The 24,178-nt window shown below is 44.0% G+C and overlaps 2 protein-coding genes across 2 annotated transcripts in view; one reads left to right on the plus strand and one right to left on the minus strand.

Moving 5' to 3' along the window:
* Positions 1–24,178, plus strand: part of LOC122775605 (contactin-associated protein-like 4) — an 88,140-nt gene that overhangs the window by 26,382 nt on the left and 37,580 nt on the right. The window contains 6 exon segments of the mRNA XM_044035635.1: positions 4,886–5,079; positions 7,756–7,903; positions 10,912–11,118; positions 16,215–16,390; positions 16,789–16,920; positions 23,248–23,515. Coding sequence (XP_043891570.1) covers positions 4,886–5,079; positions 7,756–7,903; positions 10,912–11,118; positions 16,215–16,390; positions 16,789–16,920; positions 23,248–23,515 — 1,125 coding nt within the window.
* Positions 17,712–22,067, minus strand: LOC122775615. The gene is made up of 2 exons (XM_044035647.1): positions 20,943–22,067; positions 17,712–18,173 (listed from the first exon to the last, which is right to left on the minus strand). The coding sequence occupies exons 1-2, from the start codon at positions 22,008–22,010 to the stop codon at positions 17,778–17,780; spliced, it is 1,464 nt and encodes a 487-aa protein (XP_043891582.1). The 5' UTR covers positions 22,011–22,067; the 3' UTR covers positions 17,712–17,777.

Below are 24,178 nucleotides of genomic sequence, written 5' to 3' on the forward strand. Positions count from 1 at the left end.
GTAGTGGATTACTGAAGCACCAAGGGTGAAGTGCGAGATTGAAGTGAGTTTATATTTTTGTTTTCGTGGAACAGAACTGACAGGTTGATTAAAAATGTTCCTTTTGTGTATTACAGTTGATTATATCTAGGAACTGGCATTATTTAATGACGAGTTCAAAGCGAATCGTCATTGTACTTTTCATATCCACAACCACCTAATATTATACGCAGAGAAGTGAGGATGGGAGCAGACATACTATTTAAACAGAATGGAGTGGAGGAGAAAGGGACTAGAAAGTGACACGTGCAGTGTTTCTTTAAGTTCTGCAAAAGTATTTTTTTGGCAACAATAACTTTCAAGTGTTGTACAAATTTGAAGGATATGACAGCCAAATGCTTGTCATTTCCCATTTGCCAGTTCAGGTGTTGCCTGATTGATTGTAGCCTGCCTTCACACATAAAAACTAATTAAATGTCAATTTATTCTATAGCTGAGGAATACAGGGTAATTACCTGTGGCATATGTTGCCATTGGCAACTGTCTCACTGTTCCCTGACTGGTAAAGCCTGAAGGAGAGTTTTGGCCTCCTAATTGGCTGTCAAAGCTGTGATGTCACCCTCCTCACCATCATTAACTGTAATTATGTTTCTCAGTGGGTGTACACTGTGGGAAAGGTAAATGTAACCAGAGTGATGTGTTTGATTAAAAGTGACAGGCATGGCAGAAAGTGTTAAGAGCGACAGCATCACGTTACCACTGTTTGAAATACATTTAACCGGGTGGCGACAGTAAAAGGTTTTAACACCTCTCGGCGTCTCCCATCTCTCATGTCTTTTCCTCTACAGTCCTATCTCCCTGAGGAAAGGTCAGAGCGCCCGGCTCTTTTCTGTCCAGCTGTCACTGGACACATCTGTTTGTTATTAACTTTGGCAACTGGTGGAGTCTGATCTTTAAAGAGCTAAAGGCCACTCTGACTGTTCAAGTGGTTTTTTTTTTAATTTCCACAATTTTTTTCTTTGTCTCGAGATTGTCTTGGTCAGGAATGCGTGTCCTCAAACCAACTCCATATGTGGTATTCTTGATCGAATCAGGACAGGCCCTGGTATACGTCTGCGCAAATGCAGCACGTGTCGCGGACACTGGTATACCCGTGTGTCAGGGTCCTGGAGTATCCCACTTCACCATCGGGTGGCGGTACAAGTCTAGACGCAGGGAATAGGACACATTCTTACCAAAGAAGAAGAGAGCGATGCTACAGCCCCTTCAGACACGTCTAGTTCAGCGGCAGCGGAGTCAGCCGGTTCGAGGGTTGCCAGGTCTATGCTCAGATGACTGTTATTACATTACTGCTTAAACACAGGATGCTTTATCCTACAATTGTGCCTAGCCGAGATCCTAATCCTGCAAATATGTCCGCTCTCAATGCAGAACACACAGAAAAGCTCTGCCACATGAATTAAAATTCCTAAATATGAGGAAATAAAACATCTGAAACGTCTTCAAACTTAACAAGAACAAGTCCAGTCGCCCCCCGGCTAACTCCTGAAGATGACCTGGTTGACTGAGAACTTTCACACAGACATAAATGTAAGTTAGAGTTAATGCTGGTGCCTCCATCATCACTTTCAAAGGTCTCCATTTCTGCACGTCCAGAGTAAAACACTACTCTGGAGTCCACAAGGAAAAATTGATCCAGCTGCATTTTCAGACTTTTCTATTTTCAGGGCCTGGAAATGTGGGGGTAATGTGGAGAGCAGGCATATCTGGAGCAGAATCCATGCATTATTTTTCTTTTCTTTTCTTTTTTTTAAACAAAAACAGCAGTGTGGCTATATAGTATGTGTGTGCTCAGTGGGACATTGGTAAGCAGCAATCCTCCTCAGTAGCATCCATCTGGTGTTTGGCCTGACAAAGCACTTTTCTGTACACACAAACACACACACACACACACTCACATAGAGGTCAATGTTCCCACTACAAAAGGTCCTATGAGATTAGAGCAATGAGTAAACACACAAACACGCACGTTTGCACAGCATTTGTAGTGAGGACCCTTATAATGCATTCCCTTACCCCTTAACCATCACAACTAACTGCCTAATCCTAACCCCACTTCTAACCCTAACCCTAAAACCAGGTCTTAACCCTGGTTCAACCAAAATGTCCTCCAAACCCTCTGGTTTTTTGGGCCTCACAAAGCTACAAATACAACAACACACACAAAGCCTTCATAAATATATATTTATGTGTGTATATATATACACATATGTATGTATAAAATAGCAACTGTATTTAGCTATCGTCGACGTGAAAGTTCCATTATAAATAGTTTTATTTCCGGTTTAACAGGAAGTTTATTTTGAAAGTCTGTATCTGTGTTTTTGATGCAACTTAACAGCGGACAAGTAAGACGAAAACGGGATCAACGGTGATTAAGTTCAGAGGAGGGGAAAACACATTGGAAAATTAAGAGATAACGCATTTAAATGATAACAGTTCAAATAATATAAGCATCAGTCAAGAGTGGCAATGAGGTAAATATTGTTTTGTGTCTTTTATTTAATGGCTAGCTACTTGAATTTGTGTGTCTGCTAGCTTACTCAGTGATGAAGATCCATCTACTTGCCACAAAAATGCTAATGTTATGTTTTTCTGACTCATTTTGTCTAGCTCTTATGTTGTTGGTCTTTCAAGATCAATTCAACTTTTCATTATCAGTCACTTATCAACACACACACACACACACACTTTACTGACCTGCTTAGTGTGATTTGTTCACTCCAGATTTTCTAAACCTCCCTCACATGACTGGAGCACATGTTAACAAGCAGAGAGCAAACAGGGCCTCACATTCAGATATTACAAATCATACATTACGTTGAATTCTTTAATTTAAACCTACCTCACACCTACTCAATAAATATTGAAAAGCCCATCAGGTCCAAACACAAACAACAATATGTTACAGCTCTGCTCTTTAGTGGTGATGTGTAATATGGGAAAGGAACCAGCAGGGGTACTAAAAAACAAATCAATGTGTGGCACTGCAATCTCGTATTGATGATATTTTATAGAGCAAAGGGTTCGGACTTGCAAGCAAATGGTAAAACTAATCAATAGAGCATGCCCCAGCCTCATAGCAACGCTGTAGAGGAGAAGAAAAGGATCAAAATGGCATTCAGCATTTATGAGCAACTCATCAATGCATGGCACTGCAACCTCGTACTGATGATGATTATGAAATGTAATCAGAGGCTGCAATGTTTCAGCACTGAGGTCAGAGATGATGGTTTAAATTAGCATGCAAGCATTTTACAACAGAACATGTTTCGGTTGAAAATGTTAATGGAAATCACTCAAGTTCTCCGTGGTGGTTTACATTTATGCACATAATATTCAGAAAACAAAACAAAATATTAAAAAAGGAGGATAAATAAATATTTTCTTGAGGAGTCACAATCTGTCGTTTCAGGTTTTCTTCATTAGAACATGATTAATATAGAGGATAAAATATGGTACATGTGAGTGGGATTGATAGCTGATGTGTGTCAGTCTCATTGTAGTTCGGTCCGGACCAGTAAAATAATAGCATAATAACTGCTGAACAACAAGAACTCCAAATCATTTAATGAAGTATCAATTTACAAAACATATTATGAACAACTGGAAATTTCTTGAAAGAAAAAAAGTGCAATTTCAACAATATTATGCCTAAGTTTATCATTTACACATGTGCATTACAACTTACAGATCACAGTGAATCTCCAAAGACACAGAACATTAAGTCACAGGTATCTGGAGCTGAAATATATAGTATTTGACATAACATTTTCACAACCCGACCTGTGGGCCATATGTTTGGCACCCTTAATAGGAGTTTGTAGGTGAAATCTGTAAATTTACGGTTGCAAAATCTCAACATTGCACCAGTCAAATCACAGGAAAGCTAGTTCAGATTCTCATGGATGCTGTTTCCACTAGTTACTTCCTGTTTTCATCTGGTTTTTCCAAATTCTCCGTTCATTTTTACCTTATACCTTCTCCTCCTGCGTTTGGTTGTTTTCCCTTCTGTGTGAATTTTGTTTTAATTAAAGACGTTTTGTTACTTCGGCCCCACATTTAGGGCTTTTTTTGTTCATATTTTATTCATTGTTCTTTATCGTAGTCAAATGAAACAACTTCTGTCTCCATTCATTGTGTAGCAAAGATAAAGGTGCACTGCATTTCATTGTGCAGACCATTGCTGTACAATGACAGGCATAATTACACTTAGAAACCACATCTGGATGACAGACTGTCATCCAGAACATCTGCCACACAACATTGCATTTCCTCAAAGGAAAACAAGACGACCTATACAGCAAGTCTTGAGAGAAATAACAAACAAGCATGAAAAGCTGTGGAGGCTGTAGCTTTGTAAATTGGGAAAACAGTTGAGACTGAGCAGAGGTCTGCATTCTTCTGAATGTTCCTTGTTTGATGTGCAAAGACACATGGATTCATTCCAACGTGTTACCGCTGTGTTTAAAATGGCTGTTAAGGAAACATTTTGCATATCACAGAGCAGAAATCCGACTGCCTCTGTTTCTTCAAATTCAATTTTCGACATTAAAAGACTCCTGTGGAGTCTGGGAATGAAACCGGTCCTCTGTTTCAGCAGGAAAAAAACAAAAAAGCACGCTAACACAACTTTCAACTGGAATGGGTTTGAAACTGTCGTATTGGTCTCAGGAAATTGGCTTCATTCAGGTTCTGTTACAGCAAAATGTCGATAAAAATGTTAAAGGTCAAGCTATTCATTGCTCTCACACGCTCACAAGTGTGTGGAAAAAGAACATTACATGTCATACCTCTTAGAGCAAAACGTAATAAATCAATTCTTTCTTTAATTTTCTCCGTGCAGGAGCTGGAGGTTGGTCGCCTCTCACCTCAGACAGGTATCAATGGTTGGAGGTGGACCTGGGGGAGCGGACCAGGATCACTGCTGTTGCTACACAGGGTCGCTATGGCAGCTCTGATTGGCTGACGTCGTACCTGCTGATGTTCAGCGACTCGGGACACAACTGGAAACAGTACAGACAGGAGGACAGCCTCGGGGTGAGTTTGCACCGGAGTAACAAGCAAGTAGAGTTTGGTTATGGTTTTAATTTCAACTTGAAGTCTCCACCAGACAAATTGTGTTGAAAAGAAAAGTTAATTATGTATATTTTACTTGGCACCATCTGCTGTGTAAAAACAGGATAACACAGGGTTTGTCCAGTTAAGAATTGATAGGTAAGTTTGTCCATAAAAAAGTGACGATTTAAAGTCCCTTTATGCATGCTTTTAAAACTGACAGTACAGTATAATGGTGACAGATAAATAACACCCTATGTGTGATCCCCCTATATCGGACACATTCACTATGTCATCAGGACAGTTTTCACTGGAGAAAACGTGGGATTTATGGCACAAAAGGAACTGTGATATTTTATATCCAAGAAATGAAAACATCAGCCTTTTTAATGCACGGGTTTATTATTTATTCATATTTTTTTTTCCTTTAATAAGGGACAGTGTACAGTTAAAACAAGGGATGTCCCAGTAAAACTATAAAAACACAAGAGAAAACTATGAAAAACTACAAAATACAAGAAAACGGCAAATAACTTGTCATATCATGGTCAGAAATCTATTAAGAGTGACAAACATTTATTTTATAACACTATATTTCAACAGAAACAAAGTGTAAAAGCAGAGGAACACTTCTCTGGTTCATCACAGCTAATTTTCCTGGACTATTACAGTTATTTTCACCTGGTCATGGTGTTTAGTGGCGATGGCCTGCAGGGATCAGCCGGCCCTGCCGAGATAATCACAGTCATAAGGCGCCTTTGACGGATCATTAATAATGTATGAAGCAGTGAAAGAGCTGTGCTGACTGTGTGGACCTGTTGCCAAAACACTTAAGCTGCCGTTGATGTGCACACAGAGCGGGACAGGCAAGGCAGCAAAGAGACACTTTTCTGGCTGAGACAATGCATGTGGCGCAGTGTGCGAGTGCCAGCCGATAATAAAATCAATGAGGAAAATAAGTCCTGTGTGTGCGTGAAAAGCATTCAAAGATGCCGTGTGTGTGTGTTTGTGTGTTTTTTACCGCATCTTTAATCTCCTCCGTCTCCCTGCAATCTCCAGCACTGACATGGATTATTAAACCGGTGTGAGCACAAACACGTGTTCAGAGCAAAGGAAATGGCCTTGTGCAGAAGAAAATCACACCAACTGTCACATTTTCAAAGTGTTTCTGAACCTCGGCCAAACACATGCCTCACTCTTTCACTTTGAAATTTAAGTATGGCCACTAAAAAAGTGTTTGTTGTGCCATTGGTCGTCCTCTGCTCTGCGGTGTTTTACCCGTCTGTGAAAAAAGTAAAACAACTTGGCATCGTTTTCCTTTGTCTCTCTGTACATCAAGTGTTTGGATATCCTGACTGATGAAATCAATGATATCGAGTGCCGTCCCGTGGCTATGCTAAAGGCTACGTGCTATGTGTTGCAACAGTGCTGGTAAAAATAGAGCAGAATAAGATGATACTGCCGTGTGTCCCGGTGAAAGAAAACTGTTTAATCTGGGATTAAATGGGTGTTTTGACCAATGTGTGCTTTCACGGGAAGCTCTCCATTTTTCTATCTCATCCTTTTCTTTCTTAAAAACAAGAATAATATATATATAATAAAATATATTTTCTCAATGAAGACTTTTCTGGATATGTGGAAATCAAGAAGTGCACACTGGACATCGAGTGTTGGTGTGAACAGGACGTTTATTCTCTCCTCTGCAGTTGTTTACTTACTTTCAGGAAATACTAGAAACAGTAACAATGGTGAAAAATAAGAGCGGAGATTTCTGTTATGAGACTGATGAGGAGTCGTAGCTGATGAGAACTAATCAAGAAGTACATGCAGGTGCACGTGTCATCGTTTTTAATCCTGCAGACTACAGTGGTGCCCTGGAGTAAAAACAAAACAAACATAGCCAGCAGTGGTTTGTTTTTTTTGTTTTTTGTTTTTATCCAGAGCTGAATGTATTTCAAAGAAAATAAAAGTAGAATGAATGTGGTTTCAGTTTTGTAAAAAGGCCTCCGGCTAGTGTATCTAACAGAGAAGTTGATTGTTCCCTTAAAGCATTTAGGAGATAAATGGGGCAGGAACAAATAAACATGCACACAAATTAAATAAACTACACAACGCAGCATCTCTCCTCCTCCTCCTCCTCATATGAGGAGCTCCAGCTCCGCTCTTATGATTCCAACAGGAACGAATGAGTTAATTATGTGTCTAAGCTTTTACTCAGCAGTGGGAGAGCCACTTAACCTGCATGTCAACTTCAAGGGAGGGATGTAATTAGGATAGAAAGCCAGATGGGAGAGATGGAACGACAACGATCCATCAGGCAATCAGCTCAGAGTCACAGAGAGAGACATAGCCATCAGTTTTATATTCACGTCCCACATCTTGTAAACAGACTGTTTAGTGCTAATCCAGTTCAATATCATAGAGGAACGACGGCAGTTAGAGCCACATTACACAGCGTGACGACTTTGTCTGTTTTGTTTTTTTCTGTAAAACAATGACAAAATTCAATGTTGGACAAAAGGTCACACACAGGTCACATGATATGTCCTCTATTGCCACAATTTGGTGAAATGCCTCTACGCCATTGGATGGATTATCTCCCTCGCAAGACAAGACAACTTTTTTGATTCTCTGACATCCATGTTTGTGTGTTTTCAGTCTTTTCCAGGTAACAGTAATGCAGACAGTGTAGTTCAGTACAAACTGCAGCAGGCAGCGGTCGCTCGCTTCCTCCGCCTCATCCCTCTGGACTGGAACCACAACGGGCGGATTGGACTGCGCCTGGAGACGTACGGCTGTCCTTACAGTGAGTCTTATCGTCTCTGTCGCCGAAACTCTTTTCTCTGGGAAAAAGTGGGGATAGGCGCAATCTGCATCACCATGGCAACACACCCAACCTGCTCTCATTATATATTCAGGTGACTGGATTGGATATATATATATATATATATATATATATATATATATATATATATATATATATATATATATATATCTCACAGTGAACTCAGCAGGATAAAAAAAAAATAAAACTAAATGTCAATCGGAAATTAATTAACCGTGTGATATGATGCAGCATTTGTTAGAGAATGACGACCTTTTTTTTTATCTGTTTCAAGCTTTTTGTTTGTGGATATAATTAAGAATGCTGCTTATGCCGGGATCAGACTACACACACGATGGTCACCATGTCACATGATCAGTCACAGTGGCACGGATTTTTGCCGTGTCTCGTCCGGGGGGAACAGGGACCCCCGACCAATCATCGTTCATGACATTGCATGGCTTCACAGGTCAATTATGACTCACTGGGTTGCTGAACTCCACTATTTCTTTTCTCCTTTTCTCCATCAAAAGAGACAGAGATGCTGTTTTCAAAGCTCAATAAAACATTATTCGGGGTCACTATTCCACCTAACAGCAGCAGCAGTATTCCTCTTCCTCTTCGACATGTTTATGTCTGTATGTTACGCCGCATCAGATCACTCTGTTATCCTATTGGTCAACATCCAGCAGCACGTCGTATTAGATGTCAGACTAGAAAAAATAGACTTCTTGTCGTGGTGTCACGGAGCGTCCCAGACGCCAAGTATTCTGTTGTTTAAATGTGTTACACGACACATCTGTTTATCCTTCCCGACGTTCATAAAAAAAGTTGGGTAGTGATACCTCTTTAAAAACAGCTGATACTTGTGTGTCGTATGCAACAAAAAAATAAATGTGCGGCTCAGTTGCTTAGTCAGGAGGTGGAATGAAGCTTCAGCTGCTGAGAGTGTTACAGAGTCAGTTTGCACGTGTTAACGCTGCAGCCCGGTTCATTCATCTGAGCGACCCTGACACAAAACCTGTACGAGACAGAGTGGAACTCCTGCAAAGGGTGAATGTTGTTGAAACGTTTTTGATGAGCCTGTAACCTAAGGTTTAATTTTTGTATTTATTTATTTATTTAAGATTTGAAACAATCAAATAAATCTAAACATAAAGTTCATGAAGTGACTCTCTTGTGATTCCCGATCACGATACACAGAAGAATTGTTGACGTTGTTAATATGGACTTAACCGGCACGCTTCTGCTGCTGTATTTCAGTCTAACAAGTCTTTTTAATTCACTGATTCTAGTGATTCAGTTTCACTGAAAACAACTGCTTTACAAGTCACTTGTTACTTGTGTGTAAAACGAAGTTACCGCAGTTGACTCCGCCCATGTTGAGTAGGTACTTTTTTTGTAGTGGAAAGGCAACCTAAACTGTGCCGCGGCTCCTGATTGACTGCTGTGCAATTGATTGCATTTTAAACAGAAATACTTGCAATTATTGTTTTATTTACAGTATATATTGTAAGTATTGTATGAAGCTGCGTAGTATTCAGCTTCCTTTATCAACTTTATCATTTAAGAATAATGTTTTTGTCAGAAATGTTATGTAGCCTAAAATATGTGTGTGTGTGTTTAATTGGTTTAATCTCCTTAATATAATCTGATTCCATTAACTGTTTTCTGTTGCCTTATGTTTCCTGTTCCTTGCATGTTCACACTGTAACACCTTGTTAGTTGAACAAGGTTTGGATTCTATTTTTCATCAAAACCATTAACACATCTCACACCCGCTCTTATCCACTTTTTTTGTTACATGCGTTATTTTTCCCATACATCCCATAAACACGGGGGATTTTACCTCTCTGTCTTACTCATTATTTATTCTCACCTCAGTCGCTCCATGCTTCGCACCTTCCCGTGCATTCCAACTGTTTAATTGCCTCAATTCTCCGTTTTATAACTCTGTGGAAACGCACGTACGGTGGAAATCAACATACACCACGTGCAGCCAATGTCACATTCTGTATGAATAATTCACCTTTGTTAATGTGTATATTCAACGTCACTACTCAATTTGTAGAGTTTATAAAGATATAATTTACAATAAGATTACCTTCAAACAACCTTGTCACCAACTGCGGTCACACAAACACGTACACTCACATTTTTACCACTTGTGCTGAACATAATATTATTAATAACACAAAATTAATTCAGAAGTTTAAGAGACCATAAAACCTATTTGAGTAGTATTTCCCCCTTTTTGTATGCGTTTCTTTGTTTTCTTTTTCTTGGTTTTAATGACCTAATTTGTTCTGCCTGTTCTAGATTTGTTTTATTTTGTCCTCTTGTGTTTGTAATTTTTTTTATATATGTTTGTACTCACCAAATTGGTTAATAAAGGGTTTGAAATACGGAAAACAAGCAAAAACAACAGAATACTGTTTGAATTCTCCCTCACTGTCATGGAGTGTAATTTAAAGGACCCAAATGGAGGAAAAATAACAAAAGAGAGTCTTTAAAAAACCTCAAACAGGAAAAAATACTTTTAACACACGGAAATGGGAACATCAGACTGAACTGAAACAAAATGAAGACACACAGACACTGGGGAACTCAAAGGTGAGACAAATAGGACACAGGTGAGACACATTATGGTGGAGCAGACAAAGAAAACCTAAAAATAAAAAAAGGAAATAAGGAACAGACACACAAAAAACTAAAAACTCAAGGTTAAAGAAAATAGAAAGAACAAGAAAAAGTTCAAGGACAATTTTCCCAACAAAAAACTCTGCATAAATCCAGGGGTCGTGTTACAAACTCTCACAAACTTGGACCCAAATGCATGAGACCAGAAACAGGAGAAGGGTTTTAAAGAGCTTTATTGACTCCTTTAACAAACAAACAAAAGGTGAGCTGGAACAGCTAAGCTAAACATAACCTTAAAACTGAGTAACAAAGACAATCTAGAATCTTCTCTCTCCTTTTTCTTTTCCCAGCCTCTGATGTGGTGAGTTTCAACAGCGACGGCAGTGCTCTGCTGTACAGGACGAGTCCCAGCTTGAAGAAAGTGTCCAGAGAAGTCGTCTCTCTGAAGTTTAAAACCCTGAGGAACTCTGGGACGCTGCTCCATGCAGAGGGGCAGCGAGGACTCGGTCTCAGTGTGGAGTTAGAGCGAGGGAAGCTGCTGCTGCTGCTCAAGAAAGGTACGAGATACAGTACACCCTACGTTCACTGACAACTTTACACCACTTCAAATACTGCATATAATCGGCCAGTCACATGGCAGCAACTCAGTGCAGGTAGATGTGGTCAAGGCAGTTCAAACTGATCATCAGAATGAGGAGGACAAAACTACTCAACACTATTGTACTTCTACTTCCCATTCATTTAAGTAAAAGTAAAAGTAAATAAAACCATCAGAATACAGCCACGGTGTGCAGAAGGTCATCTCTAGAGTCACAGCACCATCAGACTGCATCTCCTGCCACTTGATGTGTCCTGTGTATGTAATAAAGTGACTGGTGAGATGTTTATACACTGGCCTATAGTGGGAGATGAAGACTGAGCTCTTGGTGCCGCACTCTCCGTCGATTCCCACTCCTCTTTGCCGTCATCAAGGTTGGAGTGACCACGTCTGCTGCATCGTGGATAATCCTGGGATCTTTGAGGGCGGACGACGGGCGACAGCCTTTCGCACTAACAGTGATCTTTTCGATAAGTCGCGGTTGTCTTAGATCTTGTAAAAGTCCTCACACGGCCACGTCTCTGCGGTTACATTGAACATTGGGATCAGATAAAAGGACAAAATAAAACCCACTGAAATGAATTGATTTTGTCTGGGAAAACCTGATCCGTGCTTTCATTACAACGTGTCTGGACTATTGTCCACCTCTCTTGCCTCCTGCTTGTCCTGGATGCTACTGCTCGACTTTTAGCGAGGATGCACAGGTGTGAGCACAATTCCTGATTTTAAAACCAAACCTTCATGGTCATGTGTCAGTCATAGTTTCAAAAAAATGGACATTTAACATTCAAGCATTTAGCAGACGTTTTTATCCGCGAGAGTGCCGAGGTGGAGCCAAGTGCAGAAGGAGAGAGTGCAGGGGAGGGGGTAAGGTAAGTGCTCGGACAGATGCTCTTGGAAGAGCTGGCTTTTCAAGAGTGTCCCCCAAATTGTTGAACAGGTTGCCATTACACATTAGACAGGTCCCTTCCCTGTCTGCTTTTAAATCCCATCAGTTTCCCTGTATTTGTTACCTCTTTAGGACCTTTTCTGGCATAAACCTTTACCTTGTCAAAGCCATTAGTTGCTATGGAGACCCAAAACCTGATCCTAATGGGGCAGAAACTCATTTCTGAAGAACTGGTTAGGTTTAGGGCTAATATATAAAATTGTGATTAGGTTAAGGTTTGATTTGTGGTTAGGGATTAAGTGGTTGGGAATCATTTTTTGGTCAAGTTGTCTAGTTTTTAATTATCATCAAGAGATCACAACTAAAACCGAGTCAAATTAAATGGGAATTCTGGTATTTTTCGACCGGGGGCTCTCTTTGTTTGAGTGTGTACGTGAAAAGTGCTTATAAAAAGTTTCATAATTGGTCCAGTAGATCGCCTCGGGCAGCAGCCGCGACAGGCAGCTACGGCTGCAGTGTAATCTTACGGGGCAAACGCCACTCTGAGTTATCTCCATAAGTGCTTGTTTGCTCAAATTGTTATTGTAAGCAAAGACGTAGGTTTGGTTACAAGACCGGTGGAGACGCAGCACCGCCCTGTATGTTATGAACCTACTTTTTTCATTGTGAATGTGCCGGCTGGTTCAGGAACTGGAGCCGCGCAGGTGTGAAAGGGGCGAAAAGAGAGTCAGTGTGACGCCTAATGTCCATATTAGTGACACCATCTTCTTCTTAAAACTAAAGTCAAAGGCAGGAAGAGAGAGACAGAGATGTTTGAAGATTAAAAGCAATGAATCATTTCATGATCTCTGTTCCTCTCCCTCTACATCATTGTGTGTTTTGGTATCATAAATATTCTCTGGCTGCTCTCGACCATTTTCCCCCCATTTGTCATGGTCACATACCCACCATTATTCTTCTCTTTCTGTCCTTGGTGCTTCCCTCCACCCTTTCCCCATCTCTGTTTCTCTACATTGGCTCTTTCTTTTCTTTTTTACTTTATAGATTTGTGTAATCAAGGCTACATCTGCTGTGTTCATTGACCCTGAGCTCACGCGTGGTCTGTTTTGCTGTGCTAACACTAATGCGTTCATGTCCAAACAGCTGCAGTTCACTTTATGAGGCAAATCTAAAGTAACGCACTGGTACAAAAGCAACAGCAACTCTGTCTTAGAGGACAGGGTGATAAAAACACAGCATTGGAATATAGACAACAAACACATAACCCTCAGCCTCGTTCATCTTTATCGTGTGAGGAAGAGGAGTACACTTCTTCCACTGTTGGAGCACTGAGGCATTACTCACAGATCGATGAACAATTGACCCGCACAGAAGAAATTTCTACTTAACCCCCGGTTGCAAATATTCTTGGCGAGGACTAATGTGCTCCTAAAACTAAAAGATGAAATGATATTACCGTAATAACTGTAGTTAAACAATAATGAAATGAGCTTTTTAAATGACGTGGAGTCTAAATATGAATTAGTCTTGTGTAGACTTTATAAATAGTCCTATAGTGTTGTGAATCACCGCATTTATTTTTATATTAATGTCATTTTCATGTAAAGGCTTGATCTGCCCAACACTCTGGTCCTCGTTGTCTGATTCTCCTTGTATCTTCATGTCTCTCCACTGTTTTAGTCCAACCCTGATGAGAAATCAACAACTTTACTTCAACATTGATGTATGGCTTCCTCTTTGCGTGGTAAAGGTTCAGGTTACAGTTCTTGATGAAGTGATTTTCTAAAGTACTCTGTGACTATGTCCATCACAGTAGACTGTGTCTCTTACGGTACCTCATGAGGGCTCGATATTCATTCATATTCAGGTGGAGTTTCTGCCCTTCGTCTTTACACACTTAGATTTCCCCCGACTCCCTGAAGTTTTTCACAATATCATAAACTGTAGGAGGTGAAAGACCTCAATTGTTTGCACTCAACATTGTCTTTGTCCACCATCCATCCGCTAAGCCTTCGGTGGATCCTCCCACTAATTGTGGAACTTCCCTGAGCAGTTGCAAACTCTCCCGACTTTTTTGAATATATTGCAGTCATGTTCTGTTTTTCCTTTACATATTTGCGACACTCAAGGTTCGAGTGAATTAGCAGATGACATATTTTAGTTTTGATTCCATTTTCGTGAAAGCTTCCCAACTTCATGTGGAAATGGAAGTTTTGTACGTGGGATTTTGTGGGGCAACGTTTACAGGCGTCTGACACCTGTATCCTTGGCAGAGGTAAACAGTCTCTGTTTGTGGGCAACATTTCTCAAAATAAAGAAAAATAATGTTAGATAGGGTTTATCCGACACTGTAGGAAACTGAAAGGTCTTGCTCTCTCTGAATGCTTTCTCTCGTTGCCATGTTTTTTCCAGGCTCCATTTTTATGCACATCCTGTTTCATGAATAAAACTGATTTTGATGCACGAGACCCCCTGACCTTTCTCCTGTGCCAGCATCACACTGATCTTTAAATTTGTCAGATGTGCTGACCCGTTGCTTGTTAATATTTTCTGCATTCATTCGCACTCCCATCAGGAAGTAACCTATTGATTGATGTTGACCCCCATCTCAATTCATAGAACAGTCCTGCTCAAGGACTCATTAGATTTTTCAGGGATGCTGTTCTGTATTCTATTAAACGCAACAAAGCACCACAGTTTTCCCTTGAACCCTTATCCCAGGTTTAAAAAAACAACTAAAAAACAAAGTTGCTCAGCCATGGCACTGCGAACTCTCCATGTATTTTCAAGTTCCAAGGAACGAGTTATCTTCCTCCGCTGTGTCAGTTCACACTTAAAAAGAACTTAATCAAAGTTCGGGTCACATGGACACATCCGTCCCGATTAAAAGTGAAATGCTGCTCATGTTTATGATTTTTAAAATGGATTTGTTCAGTTCAGCGCTCACTGAGTGACATTCACTGAAAGCATGAGACATCGCATGCCTCAGGATGCAGTTAGACAGACCTGCAACCAATCAAAGCAGTGAAATATGTGAAATAAAAGAAGAAGAAGAATATTCATCTACAAATCCTGTTGGAAAATGCTGTTTATGCCGTTTTTTCCCCCTCCTTTATTAGAACAGAATGAAACAATTGGGCTTGTTTAATGCTGTCACATTAACAATTACAATCATCTTGGTTGTTAACTGTAGAAGTAAACAAATAGACGTATAATCCACAAATATGTCGCCGTCTTTTGATCTCAGCGCTGCTGGAAAAGGAGAGAAACCAGAAGAACTTTTTTAAAAACTAAGACAAAATAAAGAGAGAGTGAGGAGCACTGTAAATATGATCAGCATTTCATTTTCTTTTTGTTTGCTCTTTGATCTCTCATATCGATTCACACTCTCTCTTTTCATCAAGAAATCAAACCATCCGTCCAATGGAAAACTCAATCATAAGGTCCTCTCCTGATCTTTTTCACCTCCTTCAACTTCATAATTGTCCCATTAATCAATGTCAGTGACGTGAGATGATGTATTTTTAAGCCTTGCACTGTTGCTTTCCATTCAGTCTTACAGTAATCAAATAATTCATCACTTTGAACGTGTTGACAGGAGCTTCCACATCCTAACTTTCTTTCTCCGGAATGAAATTCTTCTCAATTTGATCTGCAAATAGATCATCTCAGCTAAACAAGAGGAAATATCAAAGATTCATTTGTCCATCATCTTCCAAACGGTCTCTGTTTGTCTCTGTGAAGCTGGGATTTTCTCTCCCCAAAGAATAACCTCATCCATTTTTAACGACTGATTGTATTCAGTTCTTTTCTTTGTCAGCTCTCTCTCACAGTTCTTTGGAGAATACTGAAATGTGTCCTTTAATTCAGACCTGCTGGTGCTCATCTATCATTAATGATGCCTCACCGTGTTTCCTCTGTAGTTTCTCAGATTAGGCTTTATCACAGATTCAAATATGCACATATCCAGTCATTTCTAATGAGATGACAGAGGATGACCTCCGTGTGGTCCTCGCTGTGGGATTCTGACAGTAGCGGAATATGAATTACGGTGAAGAAGCTTTGGCTGCCGTTTCACGTCTGTTGGCAACAGGTCAAATATTCAAGAAAGCTTTATTGAGATCAGAAAATCTCTTTTTTATACTGCTCCATCTTTGCCGTTTCAGGTGAGACTTCATCCTCCGAGCCTCAGGTTCTCGCTTCCCTCGGCAGCCTGTTAGACGATCAACACTGGCACCGTGTTGTACTGGAGAGACGCAGCTCTCACCTCAACCTCACTGTGGACAAACACACTGAGAGGGTTCAAATCCCTGCTGTGTTTGACCACTGGGACATTGAACAGGTGAGGTCAAAAAGAATATTGATTATAGACATAGAACACTGTGCAGAGGTCTAGTGTGTTACATTTAGTCGGGTTCATTAGCAGAAATACACTGAACATTCTACCCACAATTATGCTTGTATAAAAAAATGTAATATTTTACAAAGAGAATGCCATCTTGTGCTGCCATGTTTTGCCAAAAAAAATGGACTTTTTAGACTCACCCTGCAAATTGGAAGACTATCTCCACTATATCCAAGCGTAGCGAGTACACAGTTGTAGAACAACAAAGCGAAGGACATAGTTGTCTGTCCTCTATTTGTTACAATCAGCAATTTTTTTAGTTTGAAACTACTGTAGTTTCCTCATAAAAGTAAATACTGTACTTATAATTGCACACTGACTTTGTTCCCTCACAGCTGAGTGCAGGTGCAGTCCAGAAAACAGTCTTCTCAAAGAGGAGCTTCCACGGCTGCCTGGAAAACCTGCTCTACAACGACCTCAACTTGTTAGAGCAGGCAAAGCAAAGTGACAGCAGAGTTACTCTAATGGTAAGTTTTTCATCGTGTTTTGCAGCAGTTAACAGCAGTACAATGTTACTTTATCACCTCCTTTTAACCTTTGTCTTTATATTATCTTAAAGCGGCAGTACACATTGTTAGTATTCAGAGCATTTCTTTTTGTACTGTAACTTACTGTACATTACACATCTGCATCTTTTTCTTCATCATATGGTTAGACTTAGGTTAGTGTGAGTGTAGGAGTTGACGTTAGGTCTATTATGTCAGTGATTCCCCTCCGAGACACATGGTTTCAGTCTCAGTGTTGAAATATTGGATTTACAGCTCTGATCTTGGTGCATATGCTAAATGAGTCGCCGGCTGGTTAATGAAGCCCGGACAAAAGGAGCACAGTCAGTTAAGTCGCTCACTAATGCCTCCTTATCGTGGCCATCAGGACCTTCTGATGCTTCTGCATTCACAATGAGCGGAACTGGGGGCTTTGTGCAAAGACTATTGTGAGCCTTTCCCACTCACTGGGGTTCGGGAAGGACGAGGAGGCGGCGTTGAGGGAGCAAATATATTGGTTTATTGTAACTGAAAATAATCAATCAAACAAAACATAAGCAGTCAGCTGTGGCTGGTGTGTCAGCGCTCTCCTGCGCTGCGCTGGTCTGACTCTCTGTGTCTCTGTGTCTCTCAGTCTCTCTCTCTCTCTCTCTCTGTGTGTCCGTGTGCGGACCCAGCCTACTGCAAGAGACCAGAACCAGGTTACAAACATGCTTATATAGCTGACTAATTACCTGATTCTGTCCAGCTGTCTGATCACCGGCTGAGCCACTCCTTCCTTTCCTCCAGCAGCCGTCGCTCTAACCAAGCCCCACTGCCACATACCCCCACCGCCCGACTTAGGCCGGGACCCCGCCGGCCGCTAGCCCACTCCCCCCCCCCTCCGCAGAGCGGGAGAGAAAGTCAGCCACGGCCATGCGGTGCCCCGGCCTATGGATCACCTTGAACCGGAAAGGCTGTAAAGCCAGATACCAGCGAGTGATCCGCGCGTTGGCATCTTTCATGCGGTGGAGCCATTGGAGCGGGGCATGGTCCGACCAGAGGGTGAATGGGCGCCCCAGGAGATAGTAGCGGAGGGCACCGACCGCCCACCGTATGGCGAGGCACTCTTTCTCCACCGTACTGTAGCTCACCTCCCGCTGAGCTAGCTTCCGGCTAATGTACAGTACGGGGCGGTCGACGCCCTCCACCTCCTGGGACAAAACGGCCCCCAGCCCGCTGTTCGAGGCGTCGGTCTGCAGGATGAAAGGGAGAGAAAAGTTAGGTGTGTATAAAAGTGGCTCCCCACAGAGGGCTTGCTTAACCCTCTCAAACGCCAGCTGACACGGCTCCGTCCACTGGACCGGATCTGAGGCACCTTTTCGGGTCAGGTCGGTTAGGGGGCTGGTCAGCTCCGAGAAGGCCGGGATGAACCTCCTATAGTAACCGGCCAGCCCCAGAAACCTCCTAACCTCTTTTTTGGTCTTGGGTCTTGGGCAGGCTGCCACCGCTGCGGTCTTTTGTATCTGTGGCCGCACCTGCCCTCCCCCCAAGTGGTACCCCAAATACCGTACCTCCCTCCGTCCAACTGCACACTTCCCTGGATTGGCCGTGAGCCCCGCCCTCCTCAGGGACTCCAGCACTGCTCCCACCTGCTGCATATGCTGCTCCCAGGTCTCACTATGAATGATGACATCATCCAAGTAGGCCGCAGCATATGCAGAGTGAGGCCGCAGCACCCGGTCCATGAGGCGCTGGAACGTGGCTGGGGCCCCGAACAACCCAAATGGAAGCGTTACAAATTGGTACAAACCATACGGAGTGGAGAAGGCCGTTTTTTCCCTGGACTCTAGCGACAAGGGAATCTGCCAGTAGCCCTTGGTCAAATCCAGTGTCGTAAAAAAGCGAGCCGTGCCCAGCCGATCCAGGAGTTCGTCGACCCGGGGCATTGGATAGGCATCGAATTTGGACACCTCGTTGACTCTACGGTAGTCCACACAGAACCGTATTGACCCATCAGACTTGCGAACAAGAACAATGGGGCAACACCAGTCACTGTTGGACTCTTCTATTACTCCCATCTCTAACATAGCCTGAAGTTCTGCCTGAACAGTTTTCCTCTTATGTTCCGGCAGGCGATAGGGTCGTGAACGCACTGTCACACCCGGGGAAGTTTCTATGTGGTGGTGTATGAGGTTTGTGCGTCCCGGCAGGGGAGAGAACACGTCGGCAAACTGCCGCTGCAACGAGGCCACGTCTGCTCTCTGGCCCGGCGAGAGATGATCGTCAACGGGGACCGGCGCCGACCTGTTTAATTTATTCACCTCCGGTCCCAGCTCATCTCTCTCAATCACCGTGGTGGCCAGAGATACAGACGCCACCTCCCTCCAGGCTTTGAGGAGGTTAAGGTGGTAAATCTGTGTTGCTCCACCCCTGTCAGAACGCACAACCTCATAGTCAACATCCCCCACTCGTCGTGTGACCACAAAGGGCCCTTGCCACTTGGCGAGTAATTTGGAGCTAGACGATGGCAGCAATAGAAGCACTTTATCTCCCGGTGAAAACTGTCTAAGTTTAGCCCCTCTGTTGTACAGCCGCTGTTGACGTTCCTGGGCCTGGAGCAAATTCTGCCGTGATAACTGACCCAGTGAATGGAGTTTTGCTCGCAGGTCCAGTACGTGCTGTACCTCATTTTTACTGGTGCTTGGACCCGCCTCCCAGTTTTCCTTAACCAGGTCCAAGACACCCCGAGGTTTCCTGCCAAACAGGAGTTCAAAGGGCGAAAAACCCGTGGAGGCCTGGGGCACCTCCCGCACTGCAAACAACAGAGGGTCCAACCATTTATCCCAATTACGACTATCCTCGTGTACGAACTTACGAATCATGTTCTTTAGCGTTTTGTTAAACCGCTCCACCAGGCCATCGGTCTGGGGATGGTACACACTAGTCCGGATTGAGCGGACGCCCAGTAATTCGTATAGCTCGCGTAGTGTACGTGACATAAACGATGTGCCCTGGTCAGTCAGGATCTCTTTCGGGATCCCAACTCGGGAGATGACCTGAAACAGTGCCTGTGCAACACTCTTCGCTGAGATGTTGCGCAAGGGTACTGCCTCGGGATATCGTGTTGCATAGTCCACTAGAACTAACACAAAGCGATATCCCCGTGCGCTCCGGTCTAATGGCCCGATGAGGTCCATGGCAAGCCTATCAAAAGGGACCTCCATTAATGGTAATGGGCGCAAGGGCGCTTTTGGGGTGGCCGGAGGGTTGACTAATTGACATTCGCGGCAGGATGCACACCACCGACTTACATCCGCCCGAATGCCCGGCCAGTAAAATCGGGCCATGATCCGGTTCAGTGTCTTATCATATCCGAGGTGACCCGCCATGGGGTTGTGGTGAGCCGCCTGGAAAATCGTTTCTCGGCGGCTTTTTGGGACTAACAACTGGGAGAGCTCTTCCCCTGTTCGAGCGTCACGACTCACTCTGTATAAACGGTCTTTAACCACAACAAAGTAGGGGTGAGAGAGTGCTGTGTTAGGGTGAACCGGACAACCATCAATTTTCATCACTTGGTCAAAGGCGTGGCGGAGGGTCTCATCCCGAGACTGTGCTAGGGGAAAATCTTCCATGGGCGCCATCTGTGCCCCCCCCCCAGCAGCGTCGGGATGCGGCACCTCCGCCTCACCACTAAGGACAGCACATAACTCACATTTCCCTGACTTACGTGACCGCACCCTCATGGTTTCCCCTGCTAAGCTCGTAAACCCCGGCCAGTTTGTTCCCAAAATTAGAGGGTGCGTGAGGCGAGTACTAACTCCAGCCTTTACTCTATGTTTTTTTCCTTTAAAACAAATTTCCAGGGCCACCACCGGATAATCGTGAATATCCCCATGCACACACCTCACCCTCACCCACGATGCCTCTAACAATGCCCCCGGTCGAACCAAGCGCTGATGGATCATGGTCTGTTCACAACCAGAATCCAGCAGAGCTTGATGTGTACCCCCTTGTATACATACCGGTATACGGTACGTCCCTTCCGAACCGGGGGAGGGGGCCGGCGGCCCGGCAACCCGAACCACTTGCCCCACTTCCATGAGCGGGCACTCCGCTCTGATGTGGCCGGGCTGCCCACACCGCCAGCACACCTGCCCTGGCGTCTGAGGAGCCCCCCGGGGTGCCAGGTGATCAGACACGTAGGCTGGGCCCTGAGGGAAAGACGGCAGAGGGTAATTAGACGACCGGAGCGATGCATGCTCCGGCTGTGTGTGTGTGTGTGTGTGTGTGCGTGGGTGTGGTGTAGGAGCCGATGCCGCTGGGAACCTCCTCCTCGGGGCTGGAGTGGGACGGCTGGCAGGGATCGTCGCTGGCCTGGTCTCCTCCCTCATGCTCCGCCGGGGAAGAGAGAGATGGTCCTCCGCGAGGACGATCGCTGCCTCGATGTTGGCCGGGCGGTGGCACTGGACCCAATTGGCTGTGGACGATGGTAACCCAGCGATGAACTGCTCCAGCGCCACCTGTCCAACGACGTCCTCAGCGGAGTGGGTCCCCGGCTGGAGCCAGCGCCTCGCTGCGTCCAGGAGCTGCTGCGCGTATGCAAAGGGGCGCCCGGCTTCTTCAAAGGAGAGCCCCCTGAACCGCCGCCGGTGTCCCTCCGACGTACTGCCCAGCCGGTCCAGGATGACTCTCCTCAGCTGTGTGTAGTCGTGACGCGCCGCCGCCGGCAGGCTGTGCGCGGCCAGCTGCGCCACGCCAGTGAGCAGGGGAAGAAGCCGAAGCGCTCTCTCCTCCTCCGGCCACCCACACGCCTCCGCCGTGCCCTCGAAGATGTCCAGGTATGCCTCCGGGTCATCTTCCGCGGTCATCCGCTGCAGGGCGACGGGCGGAGACCGTCCTCGACCGGGCTCCGGGTCGGCGCCGTGGGCAGCCGGGCGTTGCAGCAGCTCCCGCAGGAGAGCACGATCGTCCCGCTGTGACGCCGCCATGTCCGCGAGGAGCTGGGACTGCTGCTGCTGCAGCGTGGTGGTGCTCTCCTGCATCGCAGCGAGGTGCTGAAGGGCCAGCGACAGCGGAGATTGTCCTTCCATGTGTCCCTGTTCAGGCGCCACTGTGAGCCTTTCCCACTCACTGGGGTTCGGGAAGGACGAGGAGGCGGCGTTGAGGGAGCAAATATATTGGTTTATTGTAACTGAAAATAATCAATCAAACAAAACATAAGCAGTCAGCTGTGGCTGGTGTGTCAGCGCTCTCCTGCGCTGCGCTGGTCTGACTCTCTGTGTCTCTGTGTCTCTCAGTCTCTCTCTCTCTCTCTCTCTGTGTGTCCGTGTGCGGACCCAGCCTACTGCAAGAGCCCAGAACCAGGTTACAAACATGCTTATATAGCTGACTAATTACCTGATTCTGTCCAGCTGTCTGATCACCGGCTGAGCCACTCCTTCCTTTCCTCCAGCAGCCGTCGCTCTAACCAAGCCCCACTGCCACAACTATGAAGCATAATAACTGCGCTCTCGTGATGGTAAAGGTCTGGACTGCAGAAAGAAAAGAAAAAAAAACATGAATCCTCAATAAAGAGGTGTACAGCTTCACACGCATGGCTGCACATGGTAATTGTAATGATTCCGCGGCTCCTAAGGTACTTAGGTTGGCATTTAATAACACACAGTAAATGGTGATTTAAATGTGTGAAGGGAGCATCAATACATAGAAAATAAGACTGTTGGTGGAGGAGAAGAGTGGATGAGTCTGTTGCTGGAGTCGAGAGGTTTTTCAAGGTTGTTTCTTTCTTTTAAAGCTAACGTTTGCTTTCACTCATGTCTTTCCAACAGAGATTATTGTCCATCACTTACACTGCACCACAAAGGGCTTTTAAATGTCATGTGTGTTTCCACAGTGTCATCAAGAGGACAGGCTGATGTTCCCAGTAGAGAGCTTGGACTGCAATATACTGTATTACTGCGCCAGCTTTAGCAATGAAGTGGCAGCCATTACCACTACTCGAAAAACACACGACTGTAATAGAGATGCCAAGATATGGCAGTGCTTGACACACACCTTTTTTCATCCTTTATCTCGCTTACATCCAAGCTATAGGTGACATTGGGGGCTTTGTTTCCAGTTTGGCTCCCTAATCGTATCTTCAGCTTTGCTGTTATCATTATGGTAATACCAATGTCCTTTTTAAGGAGACTTGCTGATGAGATCCCTGCGACACGAGGGCACTTTGAGACACCCTCTGCAACTGATTAATATTCATGTTTCCATGTTGTTTTATCTGTCCAGTAATCATTTATTTTCACCTCCTCTATGGTTTTCTCTCCGTCTCAGGGCAATGTGACCTTTTCTTGTGCTGAGCCAATTTCCGTTGCCGTGACGTTTTCCGGCCCCCAGAGTTTTCTGCAGCTGCCTGGGGCGACTGCTCCCTCTTCAGGGGGCGTGTCCGTAGGGTTTCAGTTCAGGACGTGGAACAAGGCCGGGCTTCTGCTCACCTTTGAACTCTTGCAGCAAGGTGGAGTCGTCTGGCTGTACCTGAGTGAGGCCAGGCTCCGCCTACAGATCCATAAGACTGGCCGGGCTCTGCTGGAGCTCAGCACAGGTCAGTCAAAACACTCTTTAAATCTTCATCTTAGTGGTTACTCTTATAACTAGTTCCTACTTACTGATACTTGAACTGGTTTAGACTCTAGACTGAATCGCTTTATACACACACTTGCTTTGAAATATTTTATATTTATTATACACATCTTGTACAAAAAGAATTTTAAAGTTTCACAGCATAATCTAATCCCACAAACGTATGCAACCAAATCTAAAGTTTATTTATGATTATGCAATTATTGCCATCATAAGAAACACTGAATCATGACTGTATGAAGTATGCTTTGCTTGTTGCTGCTTTGGTAGAATTACTTTAACTCACAAGGACTTGAATCCATCCACAAAATCACATTTTCCTCTGTTATGTGTGTCAGCTACAGTTTGCTGCTGAGCAGATGCAGTGGTTTTGACGTCCCTTCCTTGATTAAGAGCGTGTTTTGATAAAGGCTCGTGGGGGTGGCACGACTGACAATATGTTCTACTAAATCTTCTAATTAATAAAATGTGCAGTCAAAGTCGCTACTATATCAATAAAAATAGCTAAATGAAAGTTGTTTTAACCAAAGATAGAGGAACAAACTGTAAAAATCAACTGACCTGAGTAGGAAACCTCTGTTATGGTCTAAGTAAACACCCAGGACTTTGGTTTGCCCCCTAATAA

This window comes from Solea senegalensis, linkage group LG1, assembly GCF_019176455.1.
Source record: "Solea senegalensis isolate Sse05_10M linkage group LG1, IFAPA_SoseM_1, whole genome shotgun sequence".
Lineage (NCBI taxonomy): Eukaryota > Metazoa > Chordata > Actinopteri > Pleuronectiformes > Soleidae > Solea > Solea senegalensis.